This window comes from Hippocampus comes, unplaced genomic scaffold (assembly GCF_001891065.2).
Source record: "Hippocampus comes isolate QL1 unplaced genomic scaffold, H_comes_QL1_v1.1 scaffold22, whole genome shotgun sequence".
NCBI classification, from domain to species: Eukaryota; Metazoa; Chordata; class Actinopteri; order Syngnathiformes; family Syngnathidae; genus Hippocampus; species Hippocampus comes.
In genome coordinates, this window is record NW_017806175.1 from 4,036,303 (window position 1) to 4,052,939 (window position 16,637).

Sequence of the window (16,637 nt, forward strand, 5' to 3'; positions counted from 1 at the left end):
GCATGAGCAGGCAACTTTGCTTATCCGCAAAATAACTGGTCAGCATTCAAAAGTACGAACAGTTACTGATATATTTTTTTGCCCTCTTAGATGTCAAATTCCCATTACAGGTTAAATCGCAACAGCAATATAGAGAAGAAAAAAAAAATTTTGAATTTGATTATTTTGCAAAATCATTTAGCCCTTTTGTCCGGATGCAATTTACTAATATGGATTTCGGTTTTGCAGCATCTAAACTATCCAAAGCCATTGTAGAACTTAAGCGACTCACCTTACAGTGCTGAAAAGTATCTCGCAGAACCTTCAGGATGCATGAGAGTAAGGTGCGGATAGACATAACGTCCGGGACCTCATCATACGTGCAGACGTGACGCACACATGCGGACATTGCATCAATGATCTGCATCAGAGACTGAAAACAAGGTAGAGTACCAAAGCAGAAAGATTATTATTACTTTTTTTTAGCGAACATGTAATCACTGAGACTGAAAATTCAAGTTTGAGGTAATCCACCATCAGAATGTTCCTCAGTGAGGAGCACACTTCAGTGTTTTGACTGGACGAGCTTCCAACTTGGATTGAAAGTTCTTTCATTATGCTGTCGAACATGGTCACCGCCTGGAGATATGAAAAAGTATGGTCAAAATTAGGTCACTAGAATGATACAGTGACAACAGGTAAAGGTGTGCCATTCACCTTTGGTAAAATTTTGGAGAAGCATTCATTTTCCAGATCTAACAGAGCAATGTGAGGGAGGAACAAGTCCGTTATTATCTTCAGTACACCTAATAGGGAAGTTGGGGGTAAAAAAAAAAAACCACAATGATAAAATTGATCAACCAGAATTATTGAAGAAAAAAAAATAATAACGAAATGGAACTTACGTATATGATCATCCCAGCCCTCAGACTTGTGATGTAAAGTGTGTGAACAGTTAAAGAAAATCACAGCAGAGAAACAGCATGTCATCAACACAAATCTGTAAGCTTGAACAATGGTTTCCTGTAGCAATGACTTTGTCCATGAGCAGTGTATATAGATTATTTTTAACCTTTCCCTCCTCCAAATTTTAAAAAAATTATTATTACAGTACTGTACTGAAGAAATATCAATGATGTCATCACCGACTAGTGGACATCAAATCGACTTTCATCACACTGGAATCTTTTTTTAAAAGTTAGCCTGTAGATCTCATATAGCGAAAGCTCTCCGTAACTTCCCCTTACAACCCAGGTTAAACTGAGCTCCTCCCCAACATCCAAATACTGTCTGTTGTGTATTCATGCTCGCCTGTTTTAGGTCGGGATCTTAGTCAAGGGCTATTTTTTCCCCTCCTCCTTCCTTATGTTTTCTTTTATCTTTTATGAAAACGGGTCACTGTAAAAGGCATAAAACGCATAAATACCGTCGGTGAGATTTTCAGCAAATAGCTGAGGAAATATTCCACGTTAACAAATGAAATAGGTGGTGGTTTCTGTACTTTCAAAACACGCAGAAAGCCATAAACCTTCATATTTCCTCATTTTAATGTCAGTTTGATGTGCAATTCCGTGACAAAGCAGGACTGGGGAGGATATGGTGAGTTTGGGCAGGACAGCCTTGAGCTGCTGGCGGCAGGTTTCCTGGTTCCACTGCACCACCTCGTCCAGGAGAGTGTTGGTCTGAGACATGATGTCGCCGGTCTACCAGAAGAGATCGGACACACTGTCCGAACGATACAAGATCAACAACAATAAGTGACTCACTCGAGACATGAGTCAGCTTTGTAAAGTCTGCCCAACGACATGTGAACTTTCACTCAAGACTTCAAAGGGGGAATTTACGTGGCTAAGCTAATTTGACGTAGCGCCTTAGCATAGCATCGTCGTTATCATTGTACTTACAGACTTAACGGCAAACTGCTTTCGGCATCCTCGTGTATCGCATCGGTTATTTCACGGACGCAGTTTAATGCTTTCACCTCACGGTGACAACTCCATATTTATTCCTTTCAATCGCAAAAGTTGGCGTTAGCCGCTTTCATGATTCGCGCGTCAGAGCTGTAACCGGATGTGACGCCACGTAGACAGATTTCCAGCTGGAGTTGAGGGCACTTTTTTGCTCGTTTTTTGCAGCTACTATACTTCAGTGACACACATTTTTTTTAAACGATAACAATACTATTTTTTATAATGTTTCTGTAGTCTGTGCTGACTAATTCTTCAATTATAACACTAGATAAGCGCATATTTTTAAATCAGAGATGGCTTCATGTGTCCCTCAACGTAGTTTTGATGCTGATTTAAAAACGGCTTTACTTTTTTCAGCACATCAGGTTTTTGATATATATTTTTTATTAACTTATTTATTATAAGTTCGACCAAGAGATAAATTTGACACGCAATATGGATTTTACCATGTGTGATAAATTATAGCTATGACGTTTCACGAAAAAAATCACCTATTGTTGAAATTAACCCTTAATTTAAAAAAAAACTGAATGTATTGCATATATTATTTCATCTATCTATCAATTTCCTATTCCGGATTTGCAGGGGAGAAAAACTTTGAATTTAAAAACACACACCAACAAAAAAAAAAAAAAGCATCATACGAAATACAACAAAGTGAAACACTTTTTGATTTATCTGCTTACGCTGCAATAGTCATTAAGCAATAACAATGACGAGTGCATTGCATTGAGGAATTTCGAAGCTTTATCCGGAGTCTCTGTGGGGAAGCTGATGGCCTCAGTATGTGGGAAAGCTATTGTTTCTCTAATGGCGTGTTGAAATGCGGCGTAAACAATCACACCATCAATGCAGTGTTTCCCGGCAGTGTGCCGCAGGTGTCTGTAGCCGTCGGCCGAGGAAAGTGACCCTGACTTGTTTTTTTCATGATTTTAAATAGGCAGGTTTACGAATTACACTCTTCTCTGGGGTGTGTCAATTTAAAAGACATTTATTTTCATTCGACAGTGACTTAAAATAAATAATTGCACTATCTTCTTATTTTGCTGTCAGTGTGTTTGACAACAAGCCTGCTAGTATCGTGTCCCATTAGAGGGATTTCCGAATTCTGACATACGTGGTATGTATGTATGGAGTCACGTACTGCGGTGACTCCAGAGGTTTCCAGTTGTGTCATTGATATGTACCAATACAGTATCAGCAATCTCTACTTGCCACGCAAATGCTGCAGCACGTAAAGCGGCGCCATTGTTTTGTCAGTGACACGGGCCAATGTCTCTCAGGACCCCCTTCAGCTGGGGGCCTCAGGTCCAAGCAGTTACTTGCCACACGGCCGCAAATGCTGCAGCACGTAAAGCAGCGCCATTGTTTTGTCAGTGACACGGGCCAATGTCTCTCAGGACCCCCTTCAGCTGGGGGCCTCAGGTCCAAGCAGCAAGGCCTAGGCTTTGGTGCACATGCATTTTCATGTGTTCATCTCCCCCAACAGGTGCCCTAAATTATGTTGTGTAAAGCAGCAAGCCAAAAATTCAAGACATTTCAGATTCCGATCAAAAGATGAATGTGAGACAAAATTTCAAAAGTCCAGCTTCATTTTTATGCTACTTACATCTAGATGTGTTTAACAACTCACGACAGAGCATCTTTTGTTTGAATCCACCCACTTTTCAACTGAGCAAAAGTATTGGAATGGACATTAATAAATTAAGTTAAAGTGAATCAAATGTGATATTTGGTGGCAAGAACTTCATTAAGCCTGCGACGCACTGACTTCAGAGGACTTTTGCATTCTTCGTTTGAAATGTTCAGCTGGGGGCCCCAGGTCCACCCACTTTTCAACTGAGCAAAAGTATTGGAGTGGACATTAATAAATTAAGTTAAAGTGAATCAAATGTGATATTTGGTGACAAGAACTTCATTAAGCCTGCAACCCACTGACTTCAGAGGACTTGTGTATTCTTCGTTTGCAATGCTTCTCCAGGCCTTTACTACATTTTTTTTTTAAGTTCTTGATTGTTTCTGAGGGTTTCTCCCTTCAGTCTCCTCGTCAGGAGGTGAAATCCCCAGAAACAAACAAGACTCGCAAGAACTTCATTAAGCCTGCGACGCACTGACTTCAGAGGACTTTTGCATTCTTCGTTTGAAATGCTTCTCCAGGCCTTTACTACATTTTTTTTAAGTTCTTGATTGTTTCTGAGGGTTTGTCCCTTCAGTCTCCTTGTCAGGAGGTGAAATCCCCAGAAACAAACAAGACTCTCATGTCACCAAATCTTAAATGTTATGCACTTTAAGTTGATTTAATGATGCCATTTTCAATATTTTTGCTCACTGATTGATTGGCAAGGATATATCCCTCCCTCACACTCATACGTTTTCATTGAAAAGAAACTGATAACTCGCTAGCCTTGAAATTTCCCTCATGGGCTTGTCCGTATGAAAACACTTCCACCCACGGACACGACAATGGAGCAGATAAGATTTCCGAGAAGAGGGCCGAGTTTCACTGTTGAGCACTTTTCCTCGCTGCCGCCTGTTTGAGGGTAACGGAAAGTTTCGTGGTTCACAGGAAACTGGCTCCAGTTTGAGGATGCAACCTGGAAGGAAGACAGCCTTTTGTTTTTCTCCTTTCAAGGTCACAGCGTAATTAGCAGTGTTACCAGAATACTTTGTTGGTCCTCCGTTCAAGGTGAGAAGGCCCCCAATTCCATTTCATGACCAAATAATGAAGGTGATGATAAAAATGGCACCAGTGTTGAAGCGCTGGCATACACCTTTGGGAATGCAAGTCAACTCAATGCGCAAAAACTCCAGGAAGGGGATGTAGTGGTGATTATCTACTCAAGAAAAAAAATATTCTTTTTGTGGATGACACTTACTGGCCGCTCCATTATAGTAACAGGTTCAAACTGACACCATCCTAAAGTGTTTAGGCAATACAATGACATACACCTTGATTTATATCGCGCTTTCACAACAGCTGCAGTTGTAACAAAGCGCTTTGCAAAGCTTTTTTTTTTTTTTATTCTAGCGGAAGCCTGAAGTTTTTGGACTAAAATGGACAATTTTGAACTGTTCATAATTCTCTCCACCTTGCTGAAATTTTTGTACTAAAACTGACTATTTTGAACTGTTTATAATTCTTTCCACCTTGTCTAAAGGGCCCATCTCACCGGTAAAGACGGCAACCACTCATCAAAAAAAAAAAAAAAAAAGACAATTGTCATAACAATTATCTGTAAGGTTTGTATTCATGTACTCTTTCCCATCATTCTGGAAAGCAGATGTGATATATAAAAGAAATGACCGGGAATAAGAATATGAATAAGAATATCCACAAGCATAAATCAAAAGGTCAGTTTTTTGTTTTGTTTTGTTTTCGCAGTGCTCCAAATTTCCTGACTTTCATTTTTGGTGGTCATTCTAGCAAGAGCTTTCACAGTTCATTTATCTCACACAGTTCACAAATGTAAACATTTAACCGCGATAAGAAGCAAAGACGTGTTTTTCCCTTTTGGGATTAGAATAAAAAATGAAACGCTTCCTCTAAGTCGCAGGATATGTCTGTGATTCTGAATGCCTCACTCCTTCCTGTATGGACTTTACGCTTGGCACTCAGCCTCTGATTGTGATTACAGTCAATTAAAAGTAAAAGTATGGGCGAGTCACTGCATTTCTGAGTAATGCTTGCTCATCTCTCAAATCCCAAAAAAATAAATAAATAATAAAACCTGCACTGAAATGTATTGTGTAAGCATTTATTACATAAAAACACAAATACAGAGTTTGACTTCTGGATAGCAAACGTGAAGAAATGTGAAATTATTTTTTGTCGTCACTCCAGGTGATCTCGTAGTCGCTGAAGACGCTCTTCAACTTTTCGACTGAAATGGAGTGGTCCGCTTTACCAAAACCCTGAAAACACAAAAGGAGATGTGACATGACAGTCTGTATATTCACCGGTCACAATATTAGGTCGAGCTTTTTAGGTACAGCTGATATGGTCAAATACAAGAGCTGCATATGCAATATGATTTTTGCATTAATAATAATACTGTAGCGCTTGTGTTAGCTCTCATTAGATGCAAATATATTCAAGAAAGACCTAAAGAGCATATAAATATGGCTTTTAATGCATAATATTGATATTCAGGTGTTATTTGGAATGAAAAATGGCTTACAGTGGACTCTCCGAACACCCTTATTTTTTTCTCGTGACTCTTGTGCTCTATCTTCCCTCCACCAAGGCATTGACACTCCATGCCCAAGGCCTCCACGGCTGGCTTGACTTTCTCAAAAATATGATCTACAAATAATTCATAGCACACCATGATTATTTCTAAAAAAAAAGATTTCGCCCATTCTTGATGCCAAGGTCCCACCACTTGCTAAACTTTTCATTTTCACACTAAAGGATAAACAAACCAGGACTAGCGCACAGGTGTCAAATTCCAGATATGAATGATCAATGTCTTTTATGAGGCCTTTGAAAGAGTGCCAGAATTTTGATGTTGCTCTTCAAATGGAGCCAAAGCACTATCAAATGTCATTATTTGTAATTCTGTAGCATAAACTGTTAAAACGGTCGCATTTCTCTTCACTATTTCCTATTTTTGTTAAACCTGTCACTGTTCACACCAAAGATCAATTTGTTTTGCACTCACTGTACTCAACGTGAAATGAATTGAAACGTGAACTTTAAAATCCAAGATACAACACAATTTTGACACATGAGCTAGTCAGTGCAAAGCTTGTGACATTTCCTTCAACTTACTGTGGTACTCGGCACTCTTGGTACCGCGAACAATGTTTTTGCTGACATCACCGTTTTTCACGTTCACTAAAATGTACTTGAAAGTTCCCTCTGGATCAATCTCCACATCGGGGACTGCTGCCAGGGACTCCGACATGATTACCGGTACTTTTTGTCGCGACGACAGAGGAGATGGCTCAGGAAATACAAACGCCTTATAAGGTCCTTGGGTCGTATTTCCGGTCTTAAAGAGACAGGCCCTTTTATGGCTTCAAAAAACAGGTTGACGCTTGAAATGGCGCCCTCACCTGGCTGAAAGTGGAAGTAAAGGTAGATAGATAGATAGATAGATAGATAGATAGATAGATAGATAGATAGATAGATAGATAGATAGAAACATGGACATATAGAAACATGGACATAGTAGGATTAGTTGACCCTATGTTATGATTAGTAGTATGTGGTAGACACTGAATCCAAACTTTAAAGAAAAGTCGAGTGTTTTTTTGTTTGTTTTTTTACTTGAGCTGTAAAAGGCTGGTATTAAGGAACAGGAATTCACCAAGAATTTCCAGCATGATCTCCAAAGTCTCCTGTCCAGCGCTGTTGCGAGCCACGCATTGGTAAGTTCCTTTGTCAGCCATGCTGACGTGCTGGATCCTAAAGGGTGACGTGTCCTTGATCCCAACAGGAAGACCATTGTGAAACCAATTGACCTCTGGGCTCGGCTCCCCCTGGACCACACATGGGAGCGTGACTGTTTGTCCCACCAGGGCTTTCAGTAGCGGGGGTGCGGGCTGAATCCTGGGCTTGGCTAAGGACAAAAGAACAACCTTGACACGTGTTTTATCATATCTATCCATAATGTCAACAGTTTAGAGAGAAGTGCCGTTATCATGAATTCTATCAACATGAAAGTGCTCTCAACAAACATGTTATTGTTTCCGACTTTATCATAAAACCCCACAAAGTTACCTTGGATGTGTAAATTGTAGCTTAAGGACACATTGCCGGCTGGGTTCTCTGCAGTACACGTGTACAATTTACTATCAATGAGGCGTACATCAGTTATCTTCAGGGAGCCTGAGGGCAAAACAGTGAACCTGGGGAATGGTGAGGGGTGAAGAGCAAAGAAATGACACAATAAAACACAACACTTAAAGAGTGAGAGAAAATCCATTCATATTGGTGGAAAGAAAGCTAATATTGTTTGGAAGAAAAAAAACAAAAACAAAAGCGCGAATTCCTTTGTTTTTGCAAGAACATTTGTGACACTAAAAAGATTGTTTGAAACAAAGATTCTTACTCAAATGCCATTGTTTTTTTCAAGAACATTTGTTACCCTAAAATGTAAAAAAAAAATGTGGATGCCCTGAAAAAAATAATTTGTCCGAGTGGTGACTAAGTGAGAAATCCAAGGTCTAAAAAAGAGAAACCACTCAGTGAAATGCAGCGTCCTCGAGGGTCGAGTGATCTCCCCTGTGACTTGTTACCATTGTCCAAGGTAATTACAGTGTAAAAGGATAGCCAGAGTTTTAGTTGATGAAGTCACCTTGGGAAAGGTCACACAGATGCCAACATCAATACAATAACACAGTGTGTTAAGTCAATCACGATGGCGTCACGCGTGATTTGATTTAAAGAAAGGCCCGACCGCGGTGCTAGATGCAAGTACATACATCACTGGGATATCTGCTTGAGAAACGCTAATGCCAATTTAGCCATTAGTTTGCCTGTCAGAGACAAACAAAAAGTATGCTTGTGACTAAAACATGCCCATCTGTTTGATGTTTCAAGGGAGTGAAAGGCTGCTTGGTAACTTGAAAGGTTTTTGTGTTCGTCTGAAATTCATCAAGGCGGAGTTGTATAAATGCAAAATACACACGGACGTGTAAACAGACCTCTCCCAGTTATGGTAGATAAGTGTTTTTGCTAGGCAACTGAACTATAACAATAACATGTTTATTTCAGTGGGAATAAGCTTGAAGCAAAAAATATCTTGTTTCTCCATGTTATCACAGTTAGCCCAAGTCCTCCAGTCATGTGAAGAAAAGCAGTGACATTTGAGGCGCCGAGCGACGGTGCTTTGTGCAAAATGTTACTTTGCAGGGTTAGACAAGCTAAAGCAGACGGGACAGGACATCCCCTCTCCATCAGTTCCCACATTGATATACAATGTGGTAAGTGTCAGGTTTTGAAACACCAGAGCCACCCCTCTAATTTACATGATGCAACAATCAGCACCCCGCTGGCCTCTTCAGTACTGTACAGCTTGCATAGTATCTGCAGTGGCTCCATTTGCAGCCCATGTGGGGGTTGTTCACAGAGACATGTTATCCTCATCAGGCAGGGCTAGCAAAGAGTCAGCATGTTGTTTTATTGCTAACGCACCCCAGGGATTCCCAACTTCAGGCAGACGGGGCTTGTATCTCTTCCCTGTCAGTTAGCTTTCTTCCCCTCTTCCTGGCATCCCCCACACCACCACCCACATTTCCTTTCTTCCCGGCCGCATAGACTAGCCATACGGCATTTGAGTCACCACTGCGGCTTTCACCTCCCCTCGTCATCCTCCCCTCGACCTATTTAGTCGGAGGGTCTCTCCTCTTGCCTGTGAACTGAGTCTGCCTGCCTGTCTGCAGCCACTGTGACCACACATGAATGTGAGCCATGCAGGGCCAGATGTTCCACCTCAATTTGGTGAGAAAGTCAAGCCTTCACACAGGCCCCCTGCAGACGGTTGGTTCCTCGGCTAAGCTGCGCTTTAAAGGGCATCGCTAAAAACTTGAGGAGTAATGAATGGCAGGTACAGAGCAGACTCAAGGCGTGCTGAGCACCTTTGTCTTTCACTACGCATGACGCTGTTGCCACAGTGATGTTAAAACCTTCCACTTACCCTGCTGTGACAGGGGGGATGGGGTGACCATTTCTGTTCCACGTGACAAGTGGTGTCGGACTCCCCTGGGCCTCACAAGGTAGAACTACCTCTGCTCCCACCTCTGCAGACATTTTTACTATGTTGTCATGGTCACTCGCACCCGCTATCTTCGGTATTGCTGTGAAAAGAGAAACGACTGTGAGTGTTGGCTCGCCTGGAAACTACTTGAATTGAGTGACGAAGGTCAGGCATTTATTGGCCTTACTGTTAACACTGAGCTGGATTTCTCGACTCGCGTAACCCACAGAACTAGTGGCAGTACAGATGTAGATTCCTGCATCGTCCTAGCCTTGAAATTTCCCTCATGGGCTTGTCCGTATGAAAACACTTCCACCCACGGACACGACAATGGAGCAGATAAGATTTCCGAGAAGAGGGCCGAGTTTCACTGTTGAGCACTTTTCCTCGCTGCAGCCTGTTTGAGGGTAACGGAAAGTTTCGTGGTTCACAGGAAACTGGCTCCAGTTTGAGGATGCAACCTGGAAGGAAGACAGCCTTTTGTTTTTCTCCTTTCAAGGTCACAGCGTAATTAGCAGTGTTACCAGAATACTTTGTTGGTCCTCCGTTCAAGGTGAGAAGGCCCCCAATTCCATTTCATGACCAAATAATGAAGGTGATGATAAAAATGGCACCAGTGTTGAAGCGCTGGCATACACCTTTGGGAATGCAAGTCAACTCAATGCGCAAAAACTCCAGGAAGGGGATGTAGTGGTGATTATCTACTCAAGAAAAAAAATATTCTTTTTGTGGATGACACTTACTGGCCGCTCCATTATAGTAACAGGTTCAAACTGACACCATCCTAAAGTGTTTAGGCAATACAATGACATACACCTTGATTTATATCGCGCTTTCACAACAGCTGCAGTTGTAACAAAGCGCTTTGCAAAGCTTTTTTTTTTTTTTATTCTAGCGGAAGCCTGAAGTTTTTGGACTAAAATGGACAATTTTGAACTGTTCATAATTCTCTCCACCTTGCTGAAATTTTTGTACTAAAACTGACTATTTTGAACTGTTTATAATTCTTTCCACCTTGTCTAAAGGGCCCATCTCACCGGTAAAGACGGCAACCACTCATCAAAAAAAAAAAAAAAAAGACAATTGTCATAACAATTATCTGTAAGGTTTGTATTCATGTACTCTTTCCCATCATTCTGGAAAGCAGATGTGATATATAAAAGAAATGACCGGGAATAAGAATATGAATAAGAATATCCACAAGCATAAATCAAAAGGTCAGTTTTTTGTTTTGTTTTGTTTTCGCAGTGCTCCAAATTTCCTGACTTTCATTTTTGGTGGTCATTCTAGCAAGAGCTTTCACAGTTCATTTATCTCACACAGTTCACAAATGTAAACATTTAACCGCGATAAGAAGCAAAGACGTGTTTTTCCCTTTTGGGATTAGAATAAAAAATGAAACGCTTCCTCTAAGTCGCAGGATATGTCTGTGATTCTGAATGCCTCACTCCTTCCTGTATGGACTTTACGCTTGGCACTCAGCCTCTGATTGTGATTACAGTCAATTAAAAGTAAAAGTATGGGCGAGTCACTGCATTTCTGAGTAATGCTTGCTCATCTCTCAAATCCCAAAAAAATAAATAAATAATAAAACCTGCACTGAAATGTATTGTGTAAGCATTTATTACATAAAAACACAAATACAGAGTTTGACTTCTGGATAGCAAACGTGAAGAAATGTGAAATTATTTTTTGTCGTCACTCCAGGTGATCTCGTAGTCGCTGAAGACGCTCTTCAACTTTTCGACTGAAATGGAGTGGTCCGCTTTACCAAAACCCTGAAAACACAAAAGGAGATGTGACATGACAGTCTGTATATTCACCGGTCACAATATTAGGTCGAGCTTTTTAGGTACAGCTGATATGGTCAAATACAAGAGCTGCATATGCAATATGATTTTTGCATTAATAATAATACTGTAGCGCTTGTGTTAGCTCTCATTAGATGCAAATATATTCAAGAAAGACCTAAAGAGCATATAAATATGGCTTTTAATGCATAATATTGATATTCAGGTGTTATTTGGAATGAAAAATGGCTTACAGTGGACTCTCCGAACACCCTTATTTTTTTCTCGTGACTCTTGTGCTCTATCTTCCCTCCACCAAGGCATTGACACTCCATGCCCAAGGCCTCCACGGCTGGCTTGACTTTCTCAAAAATATGATCTACAAATAATTCATAGCACACCATGATTATTTCTAAAAAAAAAGATTTCGCCCATTCTTGATGCCAAGGTCCCACCACTTGCTAAACTTTTCATTTTCACACTAAAGGATAAACAAACCAGGACTAGCGCACAGGTGTCAAATTCCAGATATGAATGATCAATGTCTTTTATGAGGCCTTTGAAAGAGTGCCAGAATTTTGATGTTGCTCTTCAAATGGAGCCAAAGCACTATCAAATGTCATTATTTGTAATTCTGTAGCATAAACTGTTAAAACGGTCGCATTTCTCTTCACTATTTCCTATTTTTGTTAAACCTGTCACTGTTCACACCAAAGATCAATTTGTTTTGCACTCACTGTACTCAACGTGAAATGAATTGAAACGTGAACTTTAAAATCCAAGATACAACACAATTTTGACACATGAGCTAGTCAGTGCAAAGCTTGTGACATTTCCTTCAACTTACTGTGGTACTCGGCACTCTTGGTACCGCGAACAATGTTTTTGCTGACATCACCGTTTTTCACGTTCACTAAAATGTACTTGAAAGTTCCCTCTGGATCAATCTCCACATCGGGGACTGCTGCCAGGGACTCCGACATGATTACCGGTACTTTTTGTCGCGACGACAGAGGAGATGGCTCAGGAAATACAAACGCCTTATAAGGTCCTTGGGTCGTATTTCCGGTCTTAAAGAGACAGGCCCTTTTATGGCTTCAAAAAACAGGTTGACGCTTGAAATGGCGCCCTCACCTGGCTGAAAGTGGAAGTAAAGGTAGATAGATAGATAGATAGATAGATAGATAGATAGATAGATAGATAGATAGATAGATAGATAGATAGATAGATAGATAGATAGATAGATAGATAGATCAATCGATCGATCGATCGATCGATAGATAGATATGAAGTGCACTTAAACGAGTCACAAAGACAACAGAACAAACATAAAACTCTTGTTTTATGTTGTCTTGAGAGGGAAGAAATTTCATCTGTGCTGTATGTTACACATACAGCACATTTGACAATAAAGTTGTATCCAATCCAATCCAAAGCTTAAAATCATCGGTTGCGGAAGTTCCAACAAAGCCAAAACAAAAAAAAAGTGAAATCCTCCCTGGGGCCAATAAAACAACAGTATGATTTTTTTCAGGGGAAAGGGTGGAGGTGAAGAGGTGTCAACAACAGGCAAACTTTGGAGTCAGCCAGGAAGGAAATGCACTGTCACTTCGGGAAAGGCAAGCGGCCAGCCAGCAGGCGCCTTGGCTCCCATGCTTCACATTTCCTCCATCCCGAGACCCTTGTTAAAATACCTGTAAAGCCTTTGTAGTGGCAGCCATTGCATTGTGTGGCATTTCCTTTCTTGTCACTTTGTGTGTGTGTGTGTGTGTGTGTGTGTGTGTGTGTGTGTGTGTGTGTGTGTGTGTTGAAGTGCTATGTGCTGGTCTGTGCATTTCCCCCGACATTTTAATTACTTCTATCCTTCCGCGCATCTTACAGGAATAAATCAGCCTGAAAACTATTTACGTCCTATGCAACGTGTTCTATACACTCACGCTTTGTATTACTTTCAACAATAACACAGCAATGACTGAGAAATTTCAAGTAATCAGCAATAAGGGAAAAAAAAAATAGCACAATTTGCTGAAAAACTCACCACATCATCAATTTGCAAGTGGGTCGATTTCAGGTTTTCTCGGGTTTCTTTTTTTTATGTATTTTGAATGATTTTCATATATGAATCATATAACACTTATAGCTGATGTGTACACTAGCAGGGTCTGCATCAACATGGTCAAAATGATTGTGAACCGTTTAAAATACTATGACCTTTAAAAAAAAAAAATCGAAATTCTAAAATGAAAACAGAAAATAAAAAGGTCAAACATTTCTGATAATTAGAAGAAAACTAATATTATCAATATCTGCTTCCGCCAAAGACAATGGGGACTCCTCGCACCCCCTTTGGAATTTTTGTCAGGAGATGTTTTGGATTGGGCATAATTGGCTTGAAGGGGGTGGGAATTTCCACCGAAAGGCTGACGACAGCTTCCCGGAAAACTGGACCGCGTGGACGAGGGGCTATAAGAGCCGGCGCGGCAGCACGTTTCAGCCAAAATCATCTTGCTCACTCACTGAGACATAAGCACTTAAGACTGAGCTACTTCTGCAAATACATCGCTTAAAATGGTAAGTGTGGACTTGACAGCGAGAATGCAATAGAATGTTGGAAATTGACTGACTAACCTTTATTTATTATTATTATTGTTTTTTTTTTCTCTGTTAGGAACTTTTCTGTGGATTACTTCAGAGCAGACCATCCAAGATGTCCAGCTCGTGGATCAGCTTGGCTTTTATTTTCTCAAGTAGGTGCAAACTCCACAGCTAATTTTGGATTCACTCAACTCAACTTTATCTATATAGCGCTTTAGAAATCACGTCTAATGTGTATCTATCTACCTGTTGCTATTATCTTGACATTTTCGTTTGCTAGTTAGCCATGAGAGTTAATTCCGATGTCAAATAGGTGCCTTTGCTCCGTGAAAGTCGGCAAACATTGTTTTAATATATTGTTGTGTATCTCCATCCTCAGTGCTTTGCGTGCAAGTTCAGTGCTGGTCTTACTTCTACTCCAACACCACCATGGACTGGGAGCAAGCCCGAGCGTGGTGCCAGGAGCACTACACCGACATGGTGGCCATCCAAAACCAGGAGGAGATCGGCCATCTCAACACGTGGCTGCCCAAAAAGGCCACCTACTACTGGATCGGGATCCGTAAAATCAACGGCACCTGGACGTGGGTTGGCACCAACAAGTCTCTCACGACGGAGGCCACCAATTGGGCGAAGGGGGAGCCCAACAACGGCATGAACGGCAAGATCCTTGGCGACAGTGAGGATTGTGTGGAGATGTACATCAAGAGGAGCTCGCAGCCCGGGAAATGGAACGACGAGAGGTGCAAGAAGATGAAGACGGCTCTGTGCTACACAGGTGAGTGGAGGGAACGGCGATCTATTAAAAAAAAAAAAAAAAAAAGTGCAGAGTTTGTGAATGTTCAACTTTATAATCCCTTTCTTCTTGTTCCAGCTGCTTGCCAAAAAGACTCATGCGTCTACGGAGAATGCGTGGAAACCATAAACAGTCACAGGTGCCAGTGCTTCGAAGGCTTCTATGGAGACAAGTGTCAGCATGGTAAGAATCCATTTAGTTATTGGTAGAAAAAAAAAAAGAAAGAAACATAAACAGGTCTAATGGTGAACGGTGAAGCGCAAATATGCAATGGATGACTAATTGCGTTGATGTGCTTCGTTTCAGCGGTTCAGTGCAACAAAAGCGAGCTGACCCTCCCTCCCAAAGGCAGCGTTGTCTGCACTGACAAGTATGGCAACTTCACCTTTGATTCATTGTGCCAGTACTCTTGCGAAGAAGGATACAAGCTCAGCAAGCCGGAGCCCTTAAGGTGCACTGCCACCAAAAACTGGTCACATCCACCACCCACATGTGAAGGTTCGTGGAAAATTCTCCCCCCCCCCCAAAAAAAACAATCGAACTTTACTTCCTGCATTCGAGTGCTAATTTCCTGTTGTTCTTTTTCTCTTGCCCTGCAGCCGTCCAGTGCCCCGCTCTTCTCCACTTAACCAACGGCACAGTCAGCTGTGGAGACGATCCGGATACGAAGTTCAGCTACGGCAACAGCTGCACCTTCAGTTGCGACCTCGGCTATCGGATGGAGGGGCCGAGAAGTGTAACTTGCACGTCGGCCGCACGGTGGAGCGAGATGCCACGTTGTGAAGGTAAGAGGATATCGTCAATAAAACTTAAAACTGCTTCTGAATCAATACAAAGAACGGAGAAAGTGTTTTCATCTATATTTATGTATTTATATTTGTACATGTTACTGTTATAAAAGTCCCATTTTTTCCCCTAATATGCCATCTTCGCTTCACTTCCTGTAGCAATCACATGCCCCGCCCCGGAAGCTCCCAAAAGAGGCCACATGAACTGCACCCCATCCCTAATCCCGTCCCCGAACCCCTTTCCTCACGATACAATCTGCACATTCAGCTGCCAGGAAGGCTTCGAGCTCCAAGGTGCGCTCAGCATGGCGTGCACGCACTTCGGCGAGTGGAACGTCGCACCTCCAACATGCAAAGGTGTGAGAAAAGTGGACCAGATGGAGCCAAACGATTCAAAGATTTTTTTTTTTAATTTGGTGGTCGGTCGTTAACGTTCAATTTGAACCTGTTCTGCAGAATCCACGTCTGACTTGGGTGCCATTACGGCCGGCGCGACGATAGGTGGCGCTCTTTCCTTGTCTGCTCTGTCTCTGGTGATGTGGATCATGCGACGGATGAGGAGGAAAGCAAACAACTTTGAGCTGAGCAGGTAAGACTGCCGATAAAGTTCATAGTCATTTTCTGTTTTGAAACGGATCAATAGAGAGAATTTTGTGAGCTCATGTGCTGTCTCTCGTCTTCTCTCACAGCAACTCCGACATTGAAGACCCTCCTCAGGTGTACAAAAACAGCATTGACAGCCTCATCTAGGATCGTGACGTCACCTTCGATCCATAAACGACAGTGACCATGAGATCATTCCAAAAGTTGAAAAAAAAAATGTTGTCCTTCTGGCATGTCGCTGACACGTATTTCCTCCCAAAGGGAGTTTTGGTATTGAGCACATTGTTCGGCGCCTTTAGGAACACGCGAGAAGTGTTATGTTATGATGCCATGTCCTTAATAAGCTGTGAGTAATTTAGTATATTTATGTAATATGTGACTTTATTTATTGTAGCATTTGAAATGTTGCTTAC

General features: G+C 41.5%; 5 protein-coding genes across 5 annotated transcripts in view; 1 reads left to right on the forward strand and 4 right to left on the reverse strand.

Annotated features, from left to right (window-relative positions):
* The window catches only part of firrm (fignl1 interacting regulator of recombination and mitosis), a 24,548-nt gene extending 22,475 nt beyond the window's left edge, over positions 1-2,073 (reverse strand). The window contains 6 exon segments of the mRNA XM_019896737.1: positions 272-412; positions 514-618; positions 697-785; positions 885-924; positions 1,578-1,704; positions 1,884-2,073. Of these exon segments, the coding sequence (XP_019752296.1) occupies positions 272-412; positions 514-618; positions 697-785; positions 885-924; positions 1,578-1,670 (468 nt within the window). The 5' untranslated portion in view covers positions 1,671-1,704; positions 1,884-2,073.
* Positions 2,074-5,709: 3,636 nt separating this feature from the next.
* On the reverse strand, positions 5,710-6,935 carry LOC109531911 (14 kDa phosphohistidine phosphatase-like). The gene is made up of 3 exons (XM_019896449.1): positions 6,721-6,935; positions 6,128-6,252; positions 5,710-5,861 (listed from the first exon to the last, which is right to left on the reverse strand). Exons 1-3 carry the CDS (start codon positions 6,854-6,856, stop codon positions 5,769-5,771), a joined length of 354 nt encoding a protein of 117 aa, XP_019752008.1. The 5' UTR covers positions 6,857-6,935; the 3' UTR covers positions 5,710-5,768.
* Positions 6,936-7,217: 282 nt separating this feature from the next.
* Positions 7,218-9,912, reverse strand: LOC109531929 (hemicentin-2-like). The gene is made up of 4 exons (XM_019896466.1): positions 9,840-9,912; positions 9,593-9,752; positions 7,675-7,802; positions 7,218-7,513 (listed from the first exon to the last, which is right to left on the reverse strand). The coding sequence occupies exons 2-4, from the start codon at positions 9,703-9,705 to the stop codon at positions 7,218-7,220; spliced, it is 537 nt and encodes a 178-aa protein (XP_019752025.1). The 5' UTR covers positions 9,706-9,752; positions 9,840-9,912.
* A 1,366-nt stretch (positions 9,913-11,278) lies between these two features.
* Positions 11,279-12,504, reverse strand: LOC109531910 (14 kDa phosphohistidine phosphatase). The gene is made up of 3 exons (XM_019896447.1): positions 12,290-12,504; positions 11,697-11,821; positions 11,279-11,430 (listed from the first exon to the last, which is right to left on the reverse strand). Exons 1-3 carry the CDS (start codon positions 12,423-12,425, stop codon positions 11,338-11,340), a joined length of 354 nt encoding a protein of 117 aa, XP_019752006.1. The 5' UTR covers positions 12,426-12,504; the 3' UTR covers positions 11,279-11,337.
* A 1,288-nt stretch (positions 12,505-13,792) lies between these two features.
* The window catches only part of LOC109531930 (E-selectin-like), a 7,365-nt gene continuing 4,520 nt past the window's right edge, over positions 13,793-16,637 (forward strand). Inside the window, exons 1-9 of the mRNA XM_019896467.1 lie at positions 13,793-14,013; positions 14,111-14,189; positions 14,417-14,815; positions 14,912-15,016; positions 15,140-15,331; positions 15,433-15,618; positions 15,781-15,978; positions 16,078-16,210; positions 16,311-16,369. Of these exons, the coding sequence (XP_019752026.1) occupies positions 14,011-14,013; positions 14,111-14,189; positions 14,417-14,815; positions 14,912-15,016; positions 15,140-15,331; positions 15,433-15,618; positions 15,781-15,978; positions 16,078-16,210; positions 16,311-16,369 (1,354 nt within the window). The 5' untranslated portion in view covers positions 13,793-14,010. The remainder of the gene's footprint in view (positions 14,014-14,110; positions 14,190-14,416; positions 14,816-14,911; positions 15,017-15,139; positions 15,332-15,432; positions 15,619-15,780; positions 15,979-16,077; positions 16,211-16,310; positions 16,370-16,637) is intronic.